This window comes from Conger conger, chromosome 2, assembly GCF_963514075.1.
Source record: "Conger conger chromosome 2, fConCon1.1, whole genome shotgun sequence".
Classification (NCBI taxonomy): Eukaryota; Metazoa; Chordata; class Actinopteri; order Anguilliformes; family Congridae; genus Conger; species Conger conger.
The window spans coordinates 78,860,226-78,878,262 of NC_083761.1; the positions used below are offsets into that span (position 1 = coordinate 78,860,226).

The 18,037-nt window shown below is 41.6% G+C and overlaps 2 protein-coding genes across 2 annotated transcripts in view; one reads left to right on the forward strand and one right to left on the reverse strand.

Annotated features, from left to right (window-relative positions):
* The window catches only part of LOC133121354 (uncharacterized), a 343,999-nt gene that overhangs the window by 92,782 nt on the left and 233,180 nt on the right, over positions 1 to 18,037 (reverse strand). The gene's annotated exons all lie outside the window — the stretch shown is intronic.
* Positions 1,340 to 4,205, forward strand: urad (ureidoimidazoline (2-oxo-4-hydroxy-4-carboxy-5-) decarboxylase). Its single transcript, XM_061222900.1, has 2 exons — positions 1,340 to 1,651; positions 2,287 to 4,205. The coding sequence occupies exons 1-2, from the start codon at positions 1,477 to 1,479 to the stop codon at positions 2,661 to 2,663; spliced, it is 552 nt and encodes a 183-aa protein (XP_061078884.1). The 5' UTR covers positions 1,340 to 1,476; the 3' UTR covers positions 2,664 to 4,205.

Here is an 18,037-nt window from a genome sequence, read left to right on the forward strand (position 1 = left end):
CAGGGGCACCATTTGCAGTCCAACTATGCCATCCAGGTCAGATGGAAAAACTCTCCACTGCACTGAAATTTCCCAACCCAGCTTCTCATTTTGTGAGTCAGCATTGCACAACACCAACGACCAGAGACAGCATACAATCAAGGATGTTTATAGCAATATTGGATAAGATAATAATAAGATATACAATAAAATGCCATAAACCTGAGTAAAATATAAGCCCGTAAAAGTCAAATGAATAGCAGTGGATTAAAAAAAGCTGCACACAGTACAATGTACAATTTAGGCCATTTAGAGCAGTGCCCCGTGGCAAACATACTGTGCCAGAAAACAAAGTTTCAAAAGCAATGTCTTACCCTATGTGGAGACTTGCATTTAAATTTTTAATACCCATTGTGTGCTGTTCAAGGCCTTTGGTCTGCCTGTGGACTCAAAGAATATGAGTCCAAAATAGTTTTTTTACTTATTTGTTTTGAGCTGTTTTTATAGAAGAAAAAGAAATCTGTATAATATGTCACTATGCTACTTTAGTCAATTTGTTTATTTTATTTATTTATTTTGGCACTGTCTGCATCGCAACAATGTACAGGAACAATGTGGAGGAAACAGGTTCTGTGAGGCCTGCCCTTCCGAGAAAGGCAGCAAGACTTGCGAAACCTGCTGCAAATGTAAAAAAGTTCACCTGCAAGTCACGCCATATAGCACAGTTCAATGGTTTCCATCAGCCTATCAAATCAATCCATGGTGGTGAAGTTCTCTGTTGGGAAAGGAGAGTTGCTTCTGCCCGTATGTTGCCAGGGCGTGTATACAAATTCAACAAAACATGCATCCTACATCTATCATTGCAAATATAAGTTGTGCAGAAAAAAGCTTTTTTGAATGAAAACGAGTAGATCTTTGCATGAATTAATGAGATCTGTATGGACTGTCAAGTAGGAGTAAAGTCCTCTGGATAAGAGCGTCTGCCAAATGCCAATAATGTAATGTAATGTAAAGTAAGAATAAAGTCACTCTTACAGTTGTAGATGATTGACTATGTGCTAAGTAAGATAAAATGCAACTAGAGAGATTAAAAAATATATTATAACAACTGGATGGTTATACTTAAATTGACCTGGGGACATAACTAATTCTCCATGAACAGAAGGGTTAGAAGAACTATCTGACAAATGCTACAGTTATGTCTGCACAAAACATGTCAACACAAGCCGCTTGGCATATCTTTTAGACCTACCGCAACACAGAATTTGAAAGGGACAATGTTGGCTATAGCGAGTCAGGCAACTGTTTCAACATAAGCGGTGGCAGAGGGCTGACGGTGTTTGTCGTCCTTGCAGTGAGGGGGTGCGTCAGGCACACTCAGGCAAACACGGTGCGTAAACACGCCCGGGGGTTCAGCAATCCGCGTTCCGCCGCGGTCCGCTCGGGTATTCACCCTGCAGGGACCCTGCCGGCAGAGCAGACTCACGGCCCTCGAAGATGGACGTCAGTGCCGTGAACTCCCTCTCCTTTGAGGAGTTTGTGGAGATTTTTGGAAACGTGGTGGAGAAATGTCCACTTGTGGCGGCTGCGGTTTGGTCGCAGAGGCCGTTCACTTCTCTCGGCGACATCGAGGCCGCGATCGCTGACTTTATCGACGGCCTGTCTGACTCAGGTAGGCCTACGCGAAATTAACGGGGTCCCAATAATATATTGTTATTATGATACAACCATGTCACTCATCTTTTGAATTGTGATTTAAAGATATCCAATAATAATGGCGGGAATTTCGTACCTCGAAAATTCAGGGACTCTCCGTGGCAAGAAGTAATTTAATAACAACTTTCAATCCTTTTAAATGTAGCCTCATGAATGTAGCTACGACATCCAATCGCCTGGTGGGGACGGAATTGTGTCAAATTAAATAGTGGAAATATATTTTACATTGTTACTACTGTTTTACATTTATGTGTTAATTTAGTTGTTTTGAAATCGATCTGATTACCAATGAGATTTGAGACCTTTCGTCTAGTGATCGTGTCAATATTAAAATTCTAATCTAAATTCAGCAGCACTCATAGAATATATATAATGTAATTATGACTACTTGCGGGAGTGGCTACTGTATGTTGCCTCATGTTTTAGCCCCAAAACATGAGCCATTAGCCTACAAATACATTTTATACCTTAACTGTGAAAATGAGAGAAGAGCAGCAGTTTGTTCTCTCTATGCAGGGATGTTGAAGTCTTTGTCACCTATGTGCCATTATGTGAAGACATGGTGCTGAGGTCTTTGTGGTGTGCATGCAGGTAAAGAAGGGATCCTGAGGTGTCACCCAGACTTGGCGGGGCGGGACGTCCAGAGGGGGACGTTGACCCCTGAATCTCAGGCAGAGCAGAGCCAAGCTGGTCTAACGCAGCTGGAACCGGAGGAGCTAGCGCAGATCGGCGCTCTCAACGCACAGTACAAGCAGCGTTTTGGCTTCCCCTTCGTCATCTGTGCCCGCATGAACGACAGACCCGCCATTTTGGCTCAGCTCAGCCAGCGTCTCGGCAACAAACCTGCCCACGAGCTCCCAGGCGCCATCCAGGAGGTTAAGAGGATCTGTAACCTGCGACTGCAGGCCCTCGTGCGCCCCATCCTACCTGCCCCGGCCCAGCTCAGTTCCACCCCGCCCAAACTGTAACACACAGTCTGTGTCTACCGGTCTCTGCCAGTGGCAGCGTCCGCTACAAAGCCTTCTGATGTCAGAGGAAACTATTTAATTAGTTTGACTAAAGCCAGCTGTTGGTATTGGTCTAAAGCATTACATGATGTCGTCATTACATCATTATCATCCTTCATGCTTTGGTATGAAAGGGAATACACCTAGCCTGAATACACTGTGTCTTTAACTTTGTATTATACATTTGAAACAAAAGATGAAATTTACTGTCAGTGTCAAGTGTCCATGTAATTCCCTCTGTAATACACAAATAAAGGAGCCTGAAGCCTTTAGGACCAGCCTGCATTGTAAGCGGCTGTGACCTTTGACCTGCCGGACCGTCACCGTGACCTCTGCCTCCGCAGGAGGAATGCTTCATTGGTGTCGACCTCTGTCCCGTTCTTCAGTCCCAGAGTTAAAAATTGAGATACGACCCAGTCAGTGACTGTGACTTCAGCAGATAAGCGCTGCTCTATCAGCTGAAAGCCTGATCCACTGAAGCATGGCTCTCCTTCAAAACTGCCTGCATGACTAGGCTTGCCACCCGTCCTGAATTCTCAGGGACTGTCCCGGATTTTTGTTGTCTGTTCTGGAAAGAAATTATGAAACGAAATGTCCCGGAATCTAAGTCTTTTCGAGTATTGCGTACATTAGTATTGCTTAATGAAATGTAGACAGCGTATCCAGTGTTCGTTCCTGAATGTAATGTAACAAATGGTGCAGAGACGTTATTAACCTTCACAAATTACACTCTTTATTTTTGTAATGAAAGAGGAATTGGCACCAAGCACAATTGGCACCACATTCCTTCAGGCTCAAGCACCCTCGAGAGTGATTGACAGTCCGGCTTACTCAGTTTGCCAGCTTTGTATGTTTCCTGGATTTTTGCACGACTGAGGTGGCAACCCTATGCATGACTACAGCACCAGCCGGTCAGCATGTGCCCTTTCGCCAGCGACTCAAAAGCAACACAAGGAGAGCATGTGATCTTATCACAAGGCCTTTATAAGGAGCCTAGACCAGGGGCCTGTATCAAGAAGCAGGATTATTGAGTTAGCTGGATAACTGGAATCTGGAATCTGGAATCTGGAACGTGAGCTGATATCAAAATAAATGTTCCGGGTTTTACTCTGTGCAGTTATTCAGCTAGCTCAGTAAACTTGCTTTGTGATAAAAATAAATAAAAATGCAGTATGGTGGCCTGGTCTCTAGATTTCAGAGACGCTGGCTGACGTTTTCAGGTAGTCCGGGTCCTGAAAGATCAAACTGCTCTTCTTGAAATGCTCTTGAGTCTGGCCCACTGTCAGTGTTTGAGGCATTATAATACTTAAACATCCAGCTACCCGTTAATTAACATTCAGCTGCCTACTTAACTGGTTCAGGTGATGTGGAACTTTATATAATATATATATATTGTTATACTCATTATACTCAAAATGCCAACTTCATTAATATTTCTATGGAACCAACCAAAATTATACATTTATTTAATAAGAAACGGATTTCACCAGAATCAAGGTTTTCATAATTGCCCTCTTCAGTTCAGCCCACAGGTTTTGGATTGAATTGAGGTCTGACACCTGAGATGGCCATTGCAGCACATAGATTTTGTAAGTGTGTTTTCGGTCATTATCTTGTTGGAAAATTCGCCTACAGCCCCAGTCTCTGCTTTGTGGCAGAGGCAACCAGATTGTCAAAAAAAAAAGCCTGATACTTTGTGAAATTCATTATATTATTGATCTTAAAGGTACAATAGGTAATTTCGGACTTCCAATGGTCTAGGGAGGAATAGCAGCAACAAACACCTTCAAACCACAACACTGTTTATCCATCCCCATTCTCTGTGAACGAGCTGATGTTGAAACGCCATTGGCTGTGGTAATTAAAACCAATTTTCAACCAATGAGCTTGAATTATTGTACAGCTATATGATGTTTCGGTACAGAGTGCCGGCCCGTCAACTGTATATTTTTTGGAAGTTAAGGACTATAAACACAGGCAGAGGGTGAGTCAACACGTCAGTGAGCCTTTTTCAATGATAGGAATGGATTTACAATGGTCTTGTAACAATGTTTTAACACAAAAATCTTACCTATTCCTTTGACCTCTGGAATTAAAACAGCGCTAAAAAGATCACTGACCCACCACCATATTTCACCATGGGTATGAGGCACCTCTTCTTTTATTTATCTCTGTTTTGACGCCAAACATGCCGATGCTATATCTGACCAAAATGTACAATTTGGTGTCATCTGACCACAGCGCCTTCATTCCACCATAATTTAAATGTCCAAATGAGACCAGATGAGACCAACATTTAATGTACTTAAAGTGGGGTCATTTGTCCTCTGCATGTGACCGAGCCTAGCTCCTTGGGGACAGTGGGCAGTGCAGTGCAGTGCAGTGCAGTGCAGTGCCCGGGGACCGACTGCAGTTCTGTGGTCAGTGCCTTGGTCAAGGGCAATGAAGTAGATGACATGTCTTTGGTGTGTGTGGGAGGAAACTGGAGTGCCCAGAGGGAAACCCATGTGAACTGGGGAAAAACATAAAAACGACACTGTAGAGAAGACCCGACCAAGATGGTGGCCGACATGGCCGACATTGGCTCAGGTTGCCGGTTCGATCCAGCCCTGGTTGTGTCAAAGTGTCTCTGAGCAAGACACCTAACGCCCAAATGCTCCTGATGAGCTGGTTGGTGCCTTGCATGGCAGCCAATCACTGTTGTTGTTTGAGTGTGTGTATGAATGAGCGGATGAGAAGCATCAATTGTACATGCTAGCCTCTTTAAAAAAAAAAAAAACGGAACTATAATACAGTTGTAATTCCATGTTTCTCAAAATGAAATGTTCTCGAGCTAAAAGTCTGTTGAATTCTGAACGTTGTCTGGTTCAGATCATCAGACCCTACACACCTGACAGACCTCTTTGTTCAGCTACCACAGGATGCCTGGTGCCTCCCCCTCTCTGCACGTCCACCTCCTGGTCGCAACTACTGTCTAGCTCCACGGTGGTGGAACAAACTCTCCGTGGAGTTCAGAACAGCAGAATCTATTGCCATATTCAAGCAAAGACTGAAGACACACTTCAAGCTACACCTCTCCCTTTCATATTTCCAAATATTCATTTTCCAAAATATTTAATTTTACAGAGACATTTTTGTATTTAAGTTAAAAAAGTACTTGACAACTTTTTACATAGAAACTTGAACCTGGCTGTCTGAGATCAGAAGCAAGGAGCCAACCAAAGTCTGCAGAAGAACTGTGGCAAGTTCTCCAACATGCTTGGAACAACCTCACTGCTGATTGTCTTATAGAAGTGCAGGACAGCGTTGGCTCAGAAAAGTGATGCAGTTTTAATGCTGAAGGGTGGTCACAAAAAATATTGATTTGATTCAGTTTTTAGCTATTCTGCCAAATTACTTAAAATGTTAAAATGTATTGTATGTTTATTTAGGACCTTTAATTGAATTATTTTTTGAAGAATCTTATCTGTACAGAATGTTATGCAGGTGCCTAAGACTTTTGCACAGTACTGTATATTTTTGCTAGTTTTGTTTGCCTATGTAAGCTGTTTATTGTTCATATGGAAGTTTACGTCATTCTATTGATAAAATAGTTCTTAAATATAAATACTGTCTATTAATCAGAGTAACCAAATAGGCCCTAGTTCTTATCTTTGTTCTACTGTGAGCAGTTGAAATTGCACTTCCCTCTTCAGTGCACCAGGTTATGCGTACGCACTTTGCACTTTGATGTACGTCGCTCTGGTTAAGCGTCTGACAAATGCCAATGATGTAATGTAATTAACTCTTCATGAATGAAAATGTACTGAATGTTTGGAATGTTGTTTGACAACGTGACATGCCCCAGATACGGCTGGTGTCTCGCGACCCAGAAATGTTTTTCTTTTCCAGAAATGAGGTTGATGGTTGAGACTTCTCGTTACTCTAAAGAGAATGTTCCTATACTGGTTAGTGCAAGTTTTGAATGAGCTTACATGTACTGTGACATATGACGTTTCAGACTTTTCAAAAGAACTGTCCTTCTAATGTCAGTAAACCCACCCCTGGTGTGTGCCATAAAGCTCAATTTTCGACCCATGCAACCACAATATATGGTTTCCACCAGTCCCAATGCTGATGGGAAGCTCTGGACCCTTATCTCAACAGATTAATTTTTTTCTGTCAACTGTGCCAGAGATGATATTGGCATGGAGGTGAAGTCCAATGGTAGAGATGCCCAAATTTGGGCAAACATCAGTTTCATCAGTCTTCAACTGTGGCTTTTAGATTTTTCATTACATCCAAAGCCATGTGACTTGCTGTGCGTGTGGGGGCAAAATACTCATGTGACCTCAGATTGACCCCTTACAGTGAATGTAACTCCTCAATTATTCATATCTGATTGGACAGTGGTTCTTTATTTCTAACCATATACCGCCTTGTGACGGTCAACCCATTGTCTTGTTTCTTCCAGAACTTCTCATTCTGTGTTTGTGGATGCCAAATGGGTTGTACATTTATGTTGCATCAGGTTCATGCCCCAGTGAAACAATCAAAAGTGACAATAGAGTTACTCTAATATGTAGATTAACTTAAAAATGAGCCTGTTTATGCTGAGACCACCCTTTCTTGTATTTATGGCAAATGGTAAATGGTTGGCATTTATATAGTGCCTTTATCCAAAGTGCTGTACAATTGATGCTTCTCATTCACCCATTCATACACACGCTCACACACCAACGGCGATTGGCTGCCATGCAAGGCACCAACCAGCTCGTCGGTTAGGTGTTATGTTCAGGGACACTTCGACACAGCACGGGCGGGGGGTTGAACCGGCAACCCTCTGACTGCCAGACAACTGCTCTTACTGCCTGAGCCATGTCGCCCCCATTTATCCAGTTAAAACAGCAATTGAGTGCAAGGTTTTTTGTTTTTTTTCCTGCGTCAGAAAATAATGCAGAAAACTAACCACATATTTCACATATTTTGTGACATAAAACTCCACATACTGGAGAAAAGACCGGGGCTGGGACAAGAGAAAAAGAAAGCCTGCAACTCAAACATCAGACCCTCTCTTTAAATTTCCTTCACAGTGTGAAGACTGATCTTAAATAAAAGCATATCTACAACTGTGACCAACAAATGAATATGTTAGCCAACAAAACATACACTCAGTGAGCACTTTGTTAGATATTTATTCGACTTATTTTTTAGCTCCATGGTGGATAGGCTACAGATTTTTTCTACTGCTGTAGCCTATCCACTTAGAGTTATGATGTGTGATGTGTTCAGAGATGCTCTTCTGCATACCACTGTTGTAATGTGTGCTTATTTGCATTACTGTCACCTTCCTGTCAGCTTTGACCAGTCTTGCCATTCTCCTCTGACATCTCTCATTAACAAGGCATTTCTGTCTGCAGAACTGCTGCTCACTGGATGTTTTTTGTAAAATCCCAGGAGATCAGCAGTTTCTGAGATACTTGATCCACCCTGTCTGCCACCGACAATCATTCCACGTATAGCCCAGTACAATTGATAATCAGTAATTTTGTAACTTTTTTAACAAATGGAAAAATAAAATAAAAAATGTGATGATAACGGTAATGAGCTTCAGTTGTAGACTACTTTCATGGAGCTGTATTGTCACCATCTGCTGGAGAATTGAAGTCATAACAGTCATATCTTTTTTGAGGAGAAACATTAAAGGTACAATATGTAGGTTTTTGGTGTTAAAACATTGCTACAAGACCATTGTAAATCCATGAAATAGGCTCACTGACATGTTGACTTTGCCTGTGTTTATAGTCCTTTAATTCAGGTTTTAAAATATACTGTTGACAGACCGACACTCTGTTCCAAAACATTGTACAGCTGTAAAATAACTCAAGTTCATCCTGAGCTGGGTTGGGGGTGCGGGGTCTTATTCTGAAACAAGCACCAGCATAAACCTTGCCCATCGAAAAAGTCCTTATAAGTTAAAATGCATTATAAGCTGCCAGCAAACGCCTTTTACATTCTACATTTCCTGTGGTTCAACCACAGAAAGTGAGACCTACAGTATACAACAGAAGTGAGTACACGCCTGTGCAATATCACGTAAATGTCATAGTATTACTTTTCAGATGAACAGTAGAGGATTTTATCTTCTGTAAAATTAAAAAACTAACAGTTTAGATTAACTATATTAAAAATGCAGGCCCCACAGTAGGAACCAAATGTCCACCTTTATTTTTATTTTTATTTATTTTTGATGACAGACTCAATCCTCCAGGGCGTGGAGGGTACCAGAGTTGCAGAACTTTCTGGAGAGATGTTCTGCTGCTCTTTGCTGGAGGGGTTGTGTTGCCCTACCGTTCTCTTTAAAATACCGCAAAGCTGTTCTATTGGATTCAAGTCAGGCAACATACTTTCAGCCTGGTCATAGTTTTCATTCTTTTCTTCTTTAGAAACTCTTGGATGATTTTGGCAGTGTGCTTGAGATCGTTATCATGCTGTAATAATCCTCTTCTGCCAAGCTTCTGGAGATTGGGAGTCATTTTGTCAGCCAGTATTTCAGTATATCCACAGGCTTTCATGGTGCCATCTATAAATGTCATCTCCCCAACACCTTTTGCACTCATGCAGCCCCATACCATCACACTCCCACCTCTGTGTTTCACTGTCGGGATTATGCATTCACTGTGGTAGTCCTGGCCAGGTTCACGCCAAACATGCTGGACCCCATCTGAGCCAAATAAATGTATTTTTCAAAGAATGTACTTCTTTTCCGTGCACTTTAGCAAAGTTTAATCTTGCAGTTTAGTGCCGAAGCACTTGCCCATCTGTTTCTCAGAGCTAGATTGTGCAAGAAGCCCAGTGCGTCATTTTAGGAGGACTGCATCCTTTTCCATCTTAGTGAAGTCTCACAATCAGATTATTCAATTCCTCTGGCAATTATTTTCCATGTGGAGCCAATGATACAGACAGGCAGATAGAAACAGCCCATAGGTCCACGAGTGAGAAGGTTCTGGTGTTCACCGGTCAATCGACTCCAGGCCAAAAGTTGACCTGGTGCAGCACTGCCTGGAACCTTGTTCTATACCCTTCGTAAATGAACATGTACTGAATGTCTGGAATGTTGTTTGATTGCATAACATGCCCCAAATGCTGCTGGTTTCTCGTAAACCAGATCAGGGGATGAATCTAAAGAGAATGCTGCCATAGTGCTTAAGTTTTACATAAGCTGTTCTTCTTTTTCTTTTTCTTTTTTAACTGTGATGAGACAAGACTAAATAAAGAGAAGAATACTGATTAAAAAAGAAAACAAATAAAGCAGATTTATATTGGTTGAAGGAACTGTCACATAGAAAAAAGGGGACAGATATTTACAAAAATGTAAATAAATAAATGTACAAATTATAATTTGTAACATACATGCAGGGTGGCTGTATATATTTAATCCCACCAAATTAGAAAATGTAAAAAATCATACAGTATCAATATGAAAAAGTGTTAACTGGTTTTTAAGAGATGTCAAACATTGAATGGGGTCAAATTGACCCCAAACATAATATCCATCCATCCATCCATCCATTATCTTAACCCGCTTATCCTGAACAAGCTCGCAGGGGGGCCGGAGCCTATCCCAGCATACATTGGGCGAAAGGCAGGAATAAACCCTTGACAGGTTGCCAGTCCATCGCTGGGCACACACACCATTCACTCACACACTCATACCTATGGGCAATTTAGACTCTCCAATCAGCCTAACCTGCATGTCTTTGGACTGTGGGAGGAAACCGGAGTACCCGGAGGAAACCCACGTGACACGGGGAGAACATGCAAACTCCGCACAGAGAGGCCCCGGCCATCCAGAAAGTACCCAAAAAAGTGTTGCGTGTTTCAACCAAGTAGGTGGAAAGTTTCCAAATAAACTTTATGTTCTTCAAAGGGTATAATTTAAGTAGAAAAAAATTAGTTGATACTACAAAGCTTGTATTGATCAGTTCAAACAGCAACTACATTTACAGGACCATTTATTTGAAAGCAGGGTAAAGTTTCAGCTGCTTCATTAAAAAAAAAAAGGTAAATTGTTCTGATGGAATGATGTAATTTTCAATTTCAAGCCCGGGATTACGAAATGGTTTGTAATGAATCCATTTCATTGAAGACCATGACAGATTACAGATAGAATAGCCACCACCAAAGAAGGTATGTTTGGAGAAAAAAGCCTTTGTAGAGAAGAACAACTTGCCAACTGTGAAGCATGGAGGTGCATCCATTATGCTTTGGGGTTGTGTGGCATCTGGGGGTACAGTATATATTGTGCGAGTGGAAAGAAGAATGGATTCTACCAAATATCAGGAAATTCTAGAGGCTAATGTTCAAAGGGCAGTCTAGATATTTTCTGCCATTATAGGACATTGCTAGCTACTGTTTTGCCAACATTAGTAATTCACGTTTATCTCCCAGTCTCCTTAAAGAGCTCAGGAATGTGGATACCAGCGCTCCAGTTCTATTAATACGCCAGCAACTGGTGTAAGGGTAATTTTCTTAATTGATTCTTAATTGACAATGTGTGTTAACATGAAGATAATCATGTGATTTAAGATAACCTTTTATTATAATCCTTATTCCTATTAGACCACTTTCTCCATTAAGTGTTTAAAATGGAGTCTTTCTTTGTCTCTCTCCAAGCAGGCAGACAGCCTTTCATCTAGGTGTCTCTGCTTCACCCAGAAGGGGGTAGCTAGCACATTCTGGTCTTACGGAAGGCCAACAAGGGGTAACAGTGAAGACAAAATACTGATAAAAGTTAGCAGCCAGCTGCGTGTCTTTTTGTTTATGCCCCCCCCCATTTGCAGTATAGTGAAAATTGTATTTAAGTCATACTGTGTGTGTGCAAATTGAAGAACTATCAGAAAGCTGGTAGGCCTTCCACTCTCTTATTCTGGTTGATCAAATAAAGCAGGAATAAACCCTGGACAGGTCGCCGGTCCATTACAGGGCACACACACCATTCACTCACACACTCATACCTATGGGCAATTTAGACTCTCCAATCAGCCTAACCTGAATGTCTTTGGACTGTGGGAAGAAACCGGAGTACCCTCCCATGCAAACACGGGGAGAACATGCAAACTCCACATAGAGAGGCCCTGGCAACTTTTGTAAAAAGTTGATCTATTTCTTATTTGGAGACAAACAAAAATCCACAACCAATTTCAGGAAATCCTTGGCCATCCACTCATTGATGGCAACAGCCAACACACTGAAAGCACTGGGGTCTATTACCCAGTGGGAACAGACATGCTCAAATAATGAGACCTTGTGCATTAGCCATGGATAATATCCAGCTTATTTGAAACATGGTAAACATAAGCAAACAAAGAATTGTCTCCCTGTCAGAGAACCCTGACAAGTACCTGTTTAAGACAAGGAATCTTGTGGTCTACTGCACCAAATGCAGAACTCAGAATGAAGAGAATGAGAACTGAAACATTAGTCTCAGTGCAATCGTTTGTTCAAAAACCTGACTGGAATTTCTCTTAAAGACTTAAAGACAATGTACAAAGAGACATAATAGGCAGTGTGTTATGTGATACAGCTAGTAGACAGCTTCCAAACAGGCCCCAGATTTTACCAAATATCAAGTAATTCTGTACCATTTCATTTTTAATACATTTCAGACCAAACTCTCCAGAACCTTTAAAAACAAGGCCAGGGCACACTGTGGTCAAATAGCAATAATGTGAATAGCAATAATGTTAATTTGTTATATTGTGAAAGACACTGTGGGACAAGATGTTAAGCAATCGACAGGTGAGTGATATAAAGCCATTGATAAAGCCAATCTGGTCTTGATGTACTAAACCCTGATGGCTCACTCAACCAGGTTAGCTAGTGTAGATGTTAATAATTAACAATCAGCGTTCAGGGGATCTAATGGCCCATTTCAGCCATAATCTGTTGAATCTTTCCTGTAGATCACAGATACAGTTTTATTGAAATGACAGTAATTCAATGAATAATTATGACATATTTTGGAAAACAAAGATAGTTGTATTTGCTCATTTTATAAGGTTGTGATTACTTTTGGAAGTACGACTGGAGCTATCATACTGTTGTTCTAACTGCATGTTACAGTAAATGAAATATTCTCTAATGCAAAAGGTCTGTTGAATTCTAACTAGCATCTAATTTGTTTCATTACCGAAGCCAGGAAGCACGCCTGGCAAAACTATGAGGTGAATCAAATACCTGGAAATGGGCTCCACGCAATGATGTGTGTTGGAAAACATGGGAGCCAAGTCCATTACAGTCAACCCCGCCTGAATGAATCTCACCTTGTAGTTGGCAATCTACAGCTATATCTAGCCTCAAATCCTGTCCAATGTGCTTTTTTGACCAGTATCTCTGGCACATTCTCTACCACCTCCTTCTAGCCCAATTCCCCACACCTTGTTTCTCCCCAGACAAGATCAAATCACCCCCCTCTCCACTTCCTATGATGTGTTTTCATTCATGGGTATGGCCATTTGGTCCATTGTTTCCATTGAGGGACAGGGTATAACATTATATTGACATCCTGCAGTTGTTAGTTCTTTTTGATCTGTACTTGGGGAACAGACCCACCAGTTCCTCTACTATATTAAACTACCAATTTTAAACAAAGACATACCTGAATTTATTTTTATTATTTATTATTATTATGGAGGAATACATGTCTCTTTAAAACTCTTTAAAAATTCCACAATGTGCAATAGCATAACTTGTGCCCCAGATTCCCAGTTCTTGTGACCTAGATCTGTCATTTTCCAGAAATTAGGTCGATGATCGCATCAGGCGTGTTGTAAATCTAAAGAGAATGTTCTCAGACTGTTTCCCTGTTTTCAGTACTTGTTCATCCTGTTGTTCATCTTGTTGTAAAGAATAAATGCATTCTCTTTTGCAGCAACACCCTGTTCATGCAGGGATATTAAAGAATACAGTTTCCTTCAGCAGGCGGGAGATCCTCCAATCTGTACATGTGCAATTCCTTCTCATCACACCAACAGAGATTATCAGGTTTCTTGGCCTCTTTAGTTTCCTTCTTCATTACATTACATTACATTATTGGCATTTGGCAGACACTCTTATCCAGAGCGACATACAGTTAGATTAGACTCAGCAGGAGACAATCCTCCCCTGGAGCAATGTAGGGTTAAGGGCCGTGCTCAAGGGCCCAACGGCTGTGCGGATCTTATTGTGGCTACACTGGGATTCGAACCACCAACCTTGCCTGTCCCAGTCCTTTTACCTTAACCCCTACGCTACAGGCCGTCTTTGCACCATTGGCCAGTGGGAGTATGGGAAGATTTTAAAAGTTTGGTGGTTGCTCTGTGGAGGTCTTCACAAAATGTTATCAACATCTGTACATTTCATCTGGCAGGACCCGTTGACATCAATCCAAATCCATCCGATTATTCACAGCGCTTCACTTTCCCCACATTTTGTTATGTTACAGCCTTATTCCAAAATGGAATAAATTCTTTTTTCTCCTCAAAATTCTACACACAACACCCCATAATGACAACATGAAATATGTTTTTTTTTAATTTTGCAAATTTATTCAAAATAAAAAACTAAGAAATCACATGTACATAAGTATTCACAGCCTTTGCTCAATACTTTGTTGATGCACCTTTGGCAGCAATTACAGCCTCTTTTTGAATATGATGCCACAAGCTTGGCACACCTATCTTCGGGCAGTTTCGCCCATTCCTCTTTGCAGCACCACTCAAGCTCCATCCGGTTGGATGGGGAGCGTCGGTGCACAGCCATTTTCAGATCTCTCCAGAGATGTTCAGTCGGATTCAAGTCTGGGCTCTGGATGGCCACTCAAGGACATTCACAGAGTTGTCCTGAAGCCACTCCTTTGACATCTTGGCTGTGTGCTTAGGGTCGTTGTCCTGCTGAAAGATGAACCGTCGCCCCCATAACAGAAACTATTTCAAAAATGTTGGAAAAAAAAACAAAATAAAATAAGAATGTGTTGAAGCAAATGTGGTGAATGACACATTTTTGCCAGTGTGCAGAAAAAAACAGTTTGAAAATTATTAAACGAATGGATTCTCATCAGTAAACCATGATCTGTAAGAGGTGAAAAACTTGATTACACTAAATATTAATTAAATTGATATTAATTGAGCTAAAGATAATGCTTATGGAGAAAAATATATTTCTAAACTACTTTCAGATGGTGAAACATGCACCGGGTCAATTTGACCCGGGAACATTATTGCTGTTCCCTGAAGTTGAACATAACAGGAGGGTTAAGCTGTAGAAAAGGTTGATCAGTGGAAACAGGATGCACCTGAGCTCAATTTTGAGCTTCATGGCAAAGGCTGTGAATACTTATGTACATGTGATTTCTTCGTTTTTTATTTTTAATAGATTTGCAAAAAAAAAAAAAAACTTCTTTCATGTTGTCATTATGGGGTGTTGTGTGTAGAATTTTGAGGAAAAAAATGAATTTATTCCATTTTGGAATAAGGCTGTAACATAACAAAATGTGGGAAAAGTGAAGCCCTGTGAATACTTTCCGGATGCACTGCATATATATACTTTGCATGTGGCTCCTTGGTCTGCTTCTGACATGGCAATTCCAAAGAGGAGGAGTCCTAGTTTAAATGCCACACTGAGGCATCACAGCCAACTGCCGAGGGGCTTTAAAATACCCAAGCGCGGTTCTAAAGGGGTTGCCGATCACAATCTGATTGGCCACCCCAGTGCCACCCCTTTTGGCTGCCTTCCAAATGTGCATCAAAAGCCCCCCTATCAGAAGCAACAATCTGACTAGCCACCCCGTACATTATTGGCTGTTTTGCCAGGCAATCTGTCTTTACAAAGGCTGCTTGTTAGGCTGGCAAATGTGTGCCAAAAAAGCCAGAATCACCAGGACGTGACAGGACATGCAAGCTTGCATGGTAAGTGCGGTTTGAAAGCCTCTAAACTTTCTTTTGTTATTATCAGTGTGACAGGTTGAAAATATTTGCTGTTGAATGGCAACGTAATGTATGTTGAACGGAAACATTATGGTTGAAATATAATTTCAATATCAGCATTAAATAACATCAAATATGCTAGTTAGCTGACGTTAGCAAACGTTAGTGTTAGCTGACTAAATTGAGGACTAGTGACTATCTTTCACTGAATCTGACATACAACAATGAGAATGATTGACCGGCAGCTCCGGGCAGGTGCCCAGAGCAGGGAGAAGAGGAAAGTAACATTGTTAGGGGGTTCAGGTGGTAATTGGTCAATCACAACAGGACAGAGAGGTGCCTGCGTGTGATAGGGGCAAGGTGGCAGCCAAAGATTTTCAAGTCTATCCGACAGGATGAGGTGATCAACTGTGTTGAATGCTGTGTCGAATGGAGAAAATTTGGAAGACCTGAACCATGAGATCCATCAAGTCAAGAGGCTCTGGGAAAGACAGTAAAAAATGGAGACACAAGGCCATCTACACCTCTTGTGTTGGTAGTTCTCCTGGAGCCTTTCAAAGATGTTTTTCACGAGCTATTCTGGCTTTCGAAGATCTCAATCATAACACCAGTTAGCAGTACCTCATGTGAGAGATGTTTCTCTGCCTTAAAACTGATAAAGTCTCACCTGAGTACAACAATGGATAATGAGTGTTTGACCCTTAACCATTGTTAAAGTCTGTTCATTGCAGGTTGCAGTAGTAGTCAGCTAATACATGAAATGCTGACCAAGCCAAAGGTAAAGCATATTGGTCAAATACATGCCGCACACTATGAACTGGCTTATCTGTCAAGTCATAATCATTCATGTGTTCAAGAGTCGAAATCATCCATATACAGTACTGTGCAAAAGTTTCAGGCAGGTGTGAAAAAATGCTATCAAGTAAGAATGCTTTCAAAAATAGAAGTGTTAATAGTTTAAGACCCCGGGGGGTAGAGGAGACAGCTCTGAACTCGGAGACAACTCCGCACAAATAAAAGGAAGAGCCCCAAATAACGGCTCTGAAAATAAAAACTACCCTACAAAACCAGGGCAAAAATCACAACCAAAAATTAGTGTGTAAAGGCTAGCACTCCTAACCCAGACCGGGGAAAACCCAAAATAAAAGTACAACCCAGTATAAAAGACTGGGCGAACAAAAATAAAGATTCAGGAGTCGCAGCTCCGAAAAAACACACAAATCAAAATACAAAATACCGGGGACAACATCCCTCACCCACGGACTCACACGAGCTGAAAATAAAAAGAAACAAAGAACAAAAGAACGAAAAGGAAGGCGGTCGCAGTGTACACATACTAGCACGCAGACCCCTTCCTTACCTTTTCTGAACACAATGCGAATCTAGAACCAGCACAATACCTGACTCTTTAGATGCTGAGTCTACCATGTGCTAAATACCGGCTTAGGTGGCAGAGCGAACAGTGACACTGAAGCGAAGACTGAGGGGAAATGAGGGCTTTAAATACCTTCAGGAGGTAGACATCAAGTAAGCACTAATGACCACCAGGTGAAAGTAATAAGCCCCCCTGGTGGCCATAACCAGTACTACCTCCAACCCTGACAGTAGGTTGATACACAATCATTAACTGAAACAGAAACAGCTGTGTAGGAGGGTTAAAACTGGGTGAGGAACAGCCAAACTCTGCTTCCAAGGTGAGGTCGCTGAAGACAGTTTAATGTCAGAAGTCATACACCATAGCAAGACAGAGCACAGCAACAAGACACAAGGTAGTTATACTGCATCAGCAAGGTCTCTCCCAGGCAGAAATTTCAAGGCAGACAGGGGTTTCCAGATGTGATGTCCAAGCTCTCTTGAAGAAGCACAAAAAAATTGGCAAAGTTGAGGACCATAGACGCAGTGGTTGGCCAAGGAAACTTGCAGCAGATGAAAGACACATCATGCTTACTTCCCTTTGCAATCGGAAGATGTCCAGCAGTGCCATCAGCTCAGAATTGGCAGAAACCAGTGGGACCCAGGTACACCAATCTATTGTGCAGAGAAGTCTGGTCAGAAGTGGTCTTCATGGAGGAATTATGTCCAAAAAGCCATACCTCTGATGTGGAAACAAGGCCAAGCGATTCTACTATGCATGAAAACACAGGAACTGGGGTGCAGAAAAATATTTGGCTGTAGCAGAAGGCAGTTTGTTCGCTGAAGGGCTGGAGAGCAGTACACAAATGAGTGTCTGCAGGCAACAGTGAAGCATGGTGGAGGTTACTTGCAAGTTTGGAGCTGCATTTCTGCAAATGGAGTTGGGGATTTGGTCAGAATGAATGGTCTGCTCAATGCTGAGAAGTACAGGCAGATACTTATCCATCATGCAATACCACATGGAGGCATCTGCAGCAG

Coding starts and splice junctions, on each gene's coding strand:
- urad (XM_061222900.1), top strand. CDS start 1,477: ATGGACGTCAGTGCCGTGAACTCCCTCTCCTTTGAGGAGTTTGTGGAG. Junction 1,652..2,286: donor CGACGGCCTGTCTGACTCAG/GTAGGCCTACGC, acceptor GTGTGCATGCAG/GTAAAGAAGGGATCCTGAGG.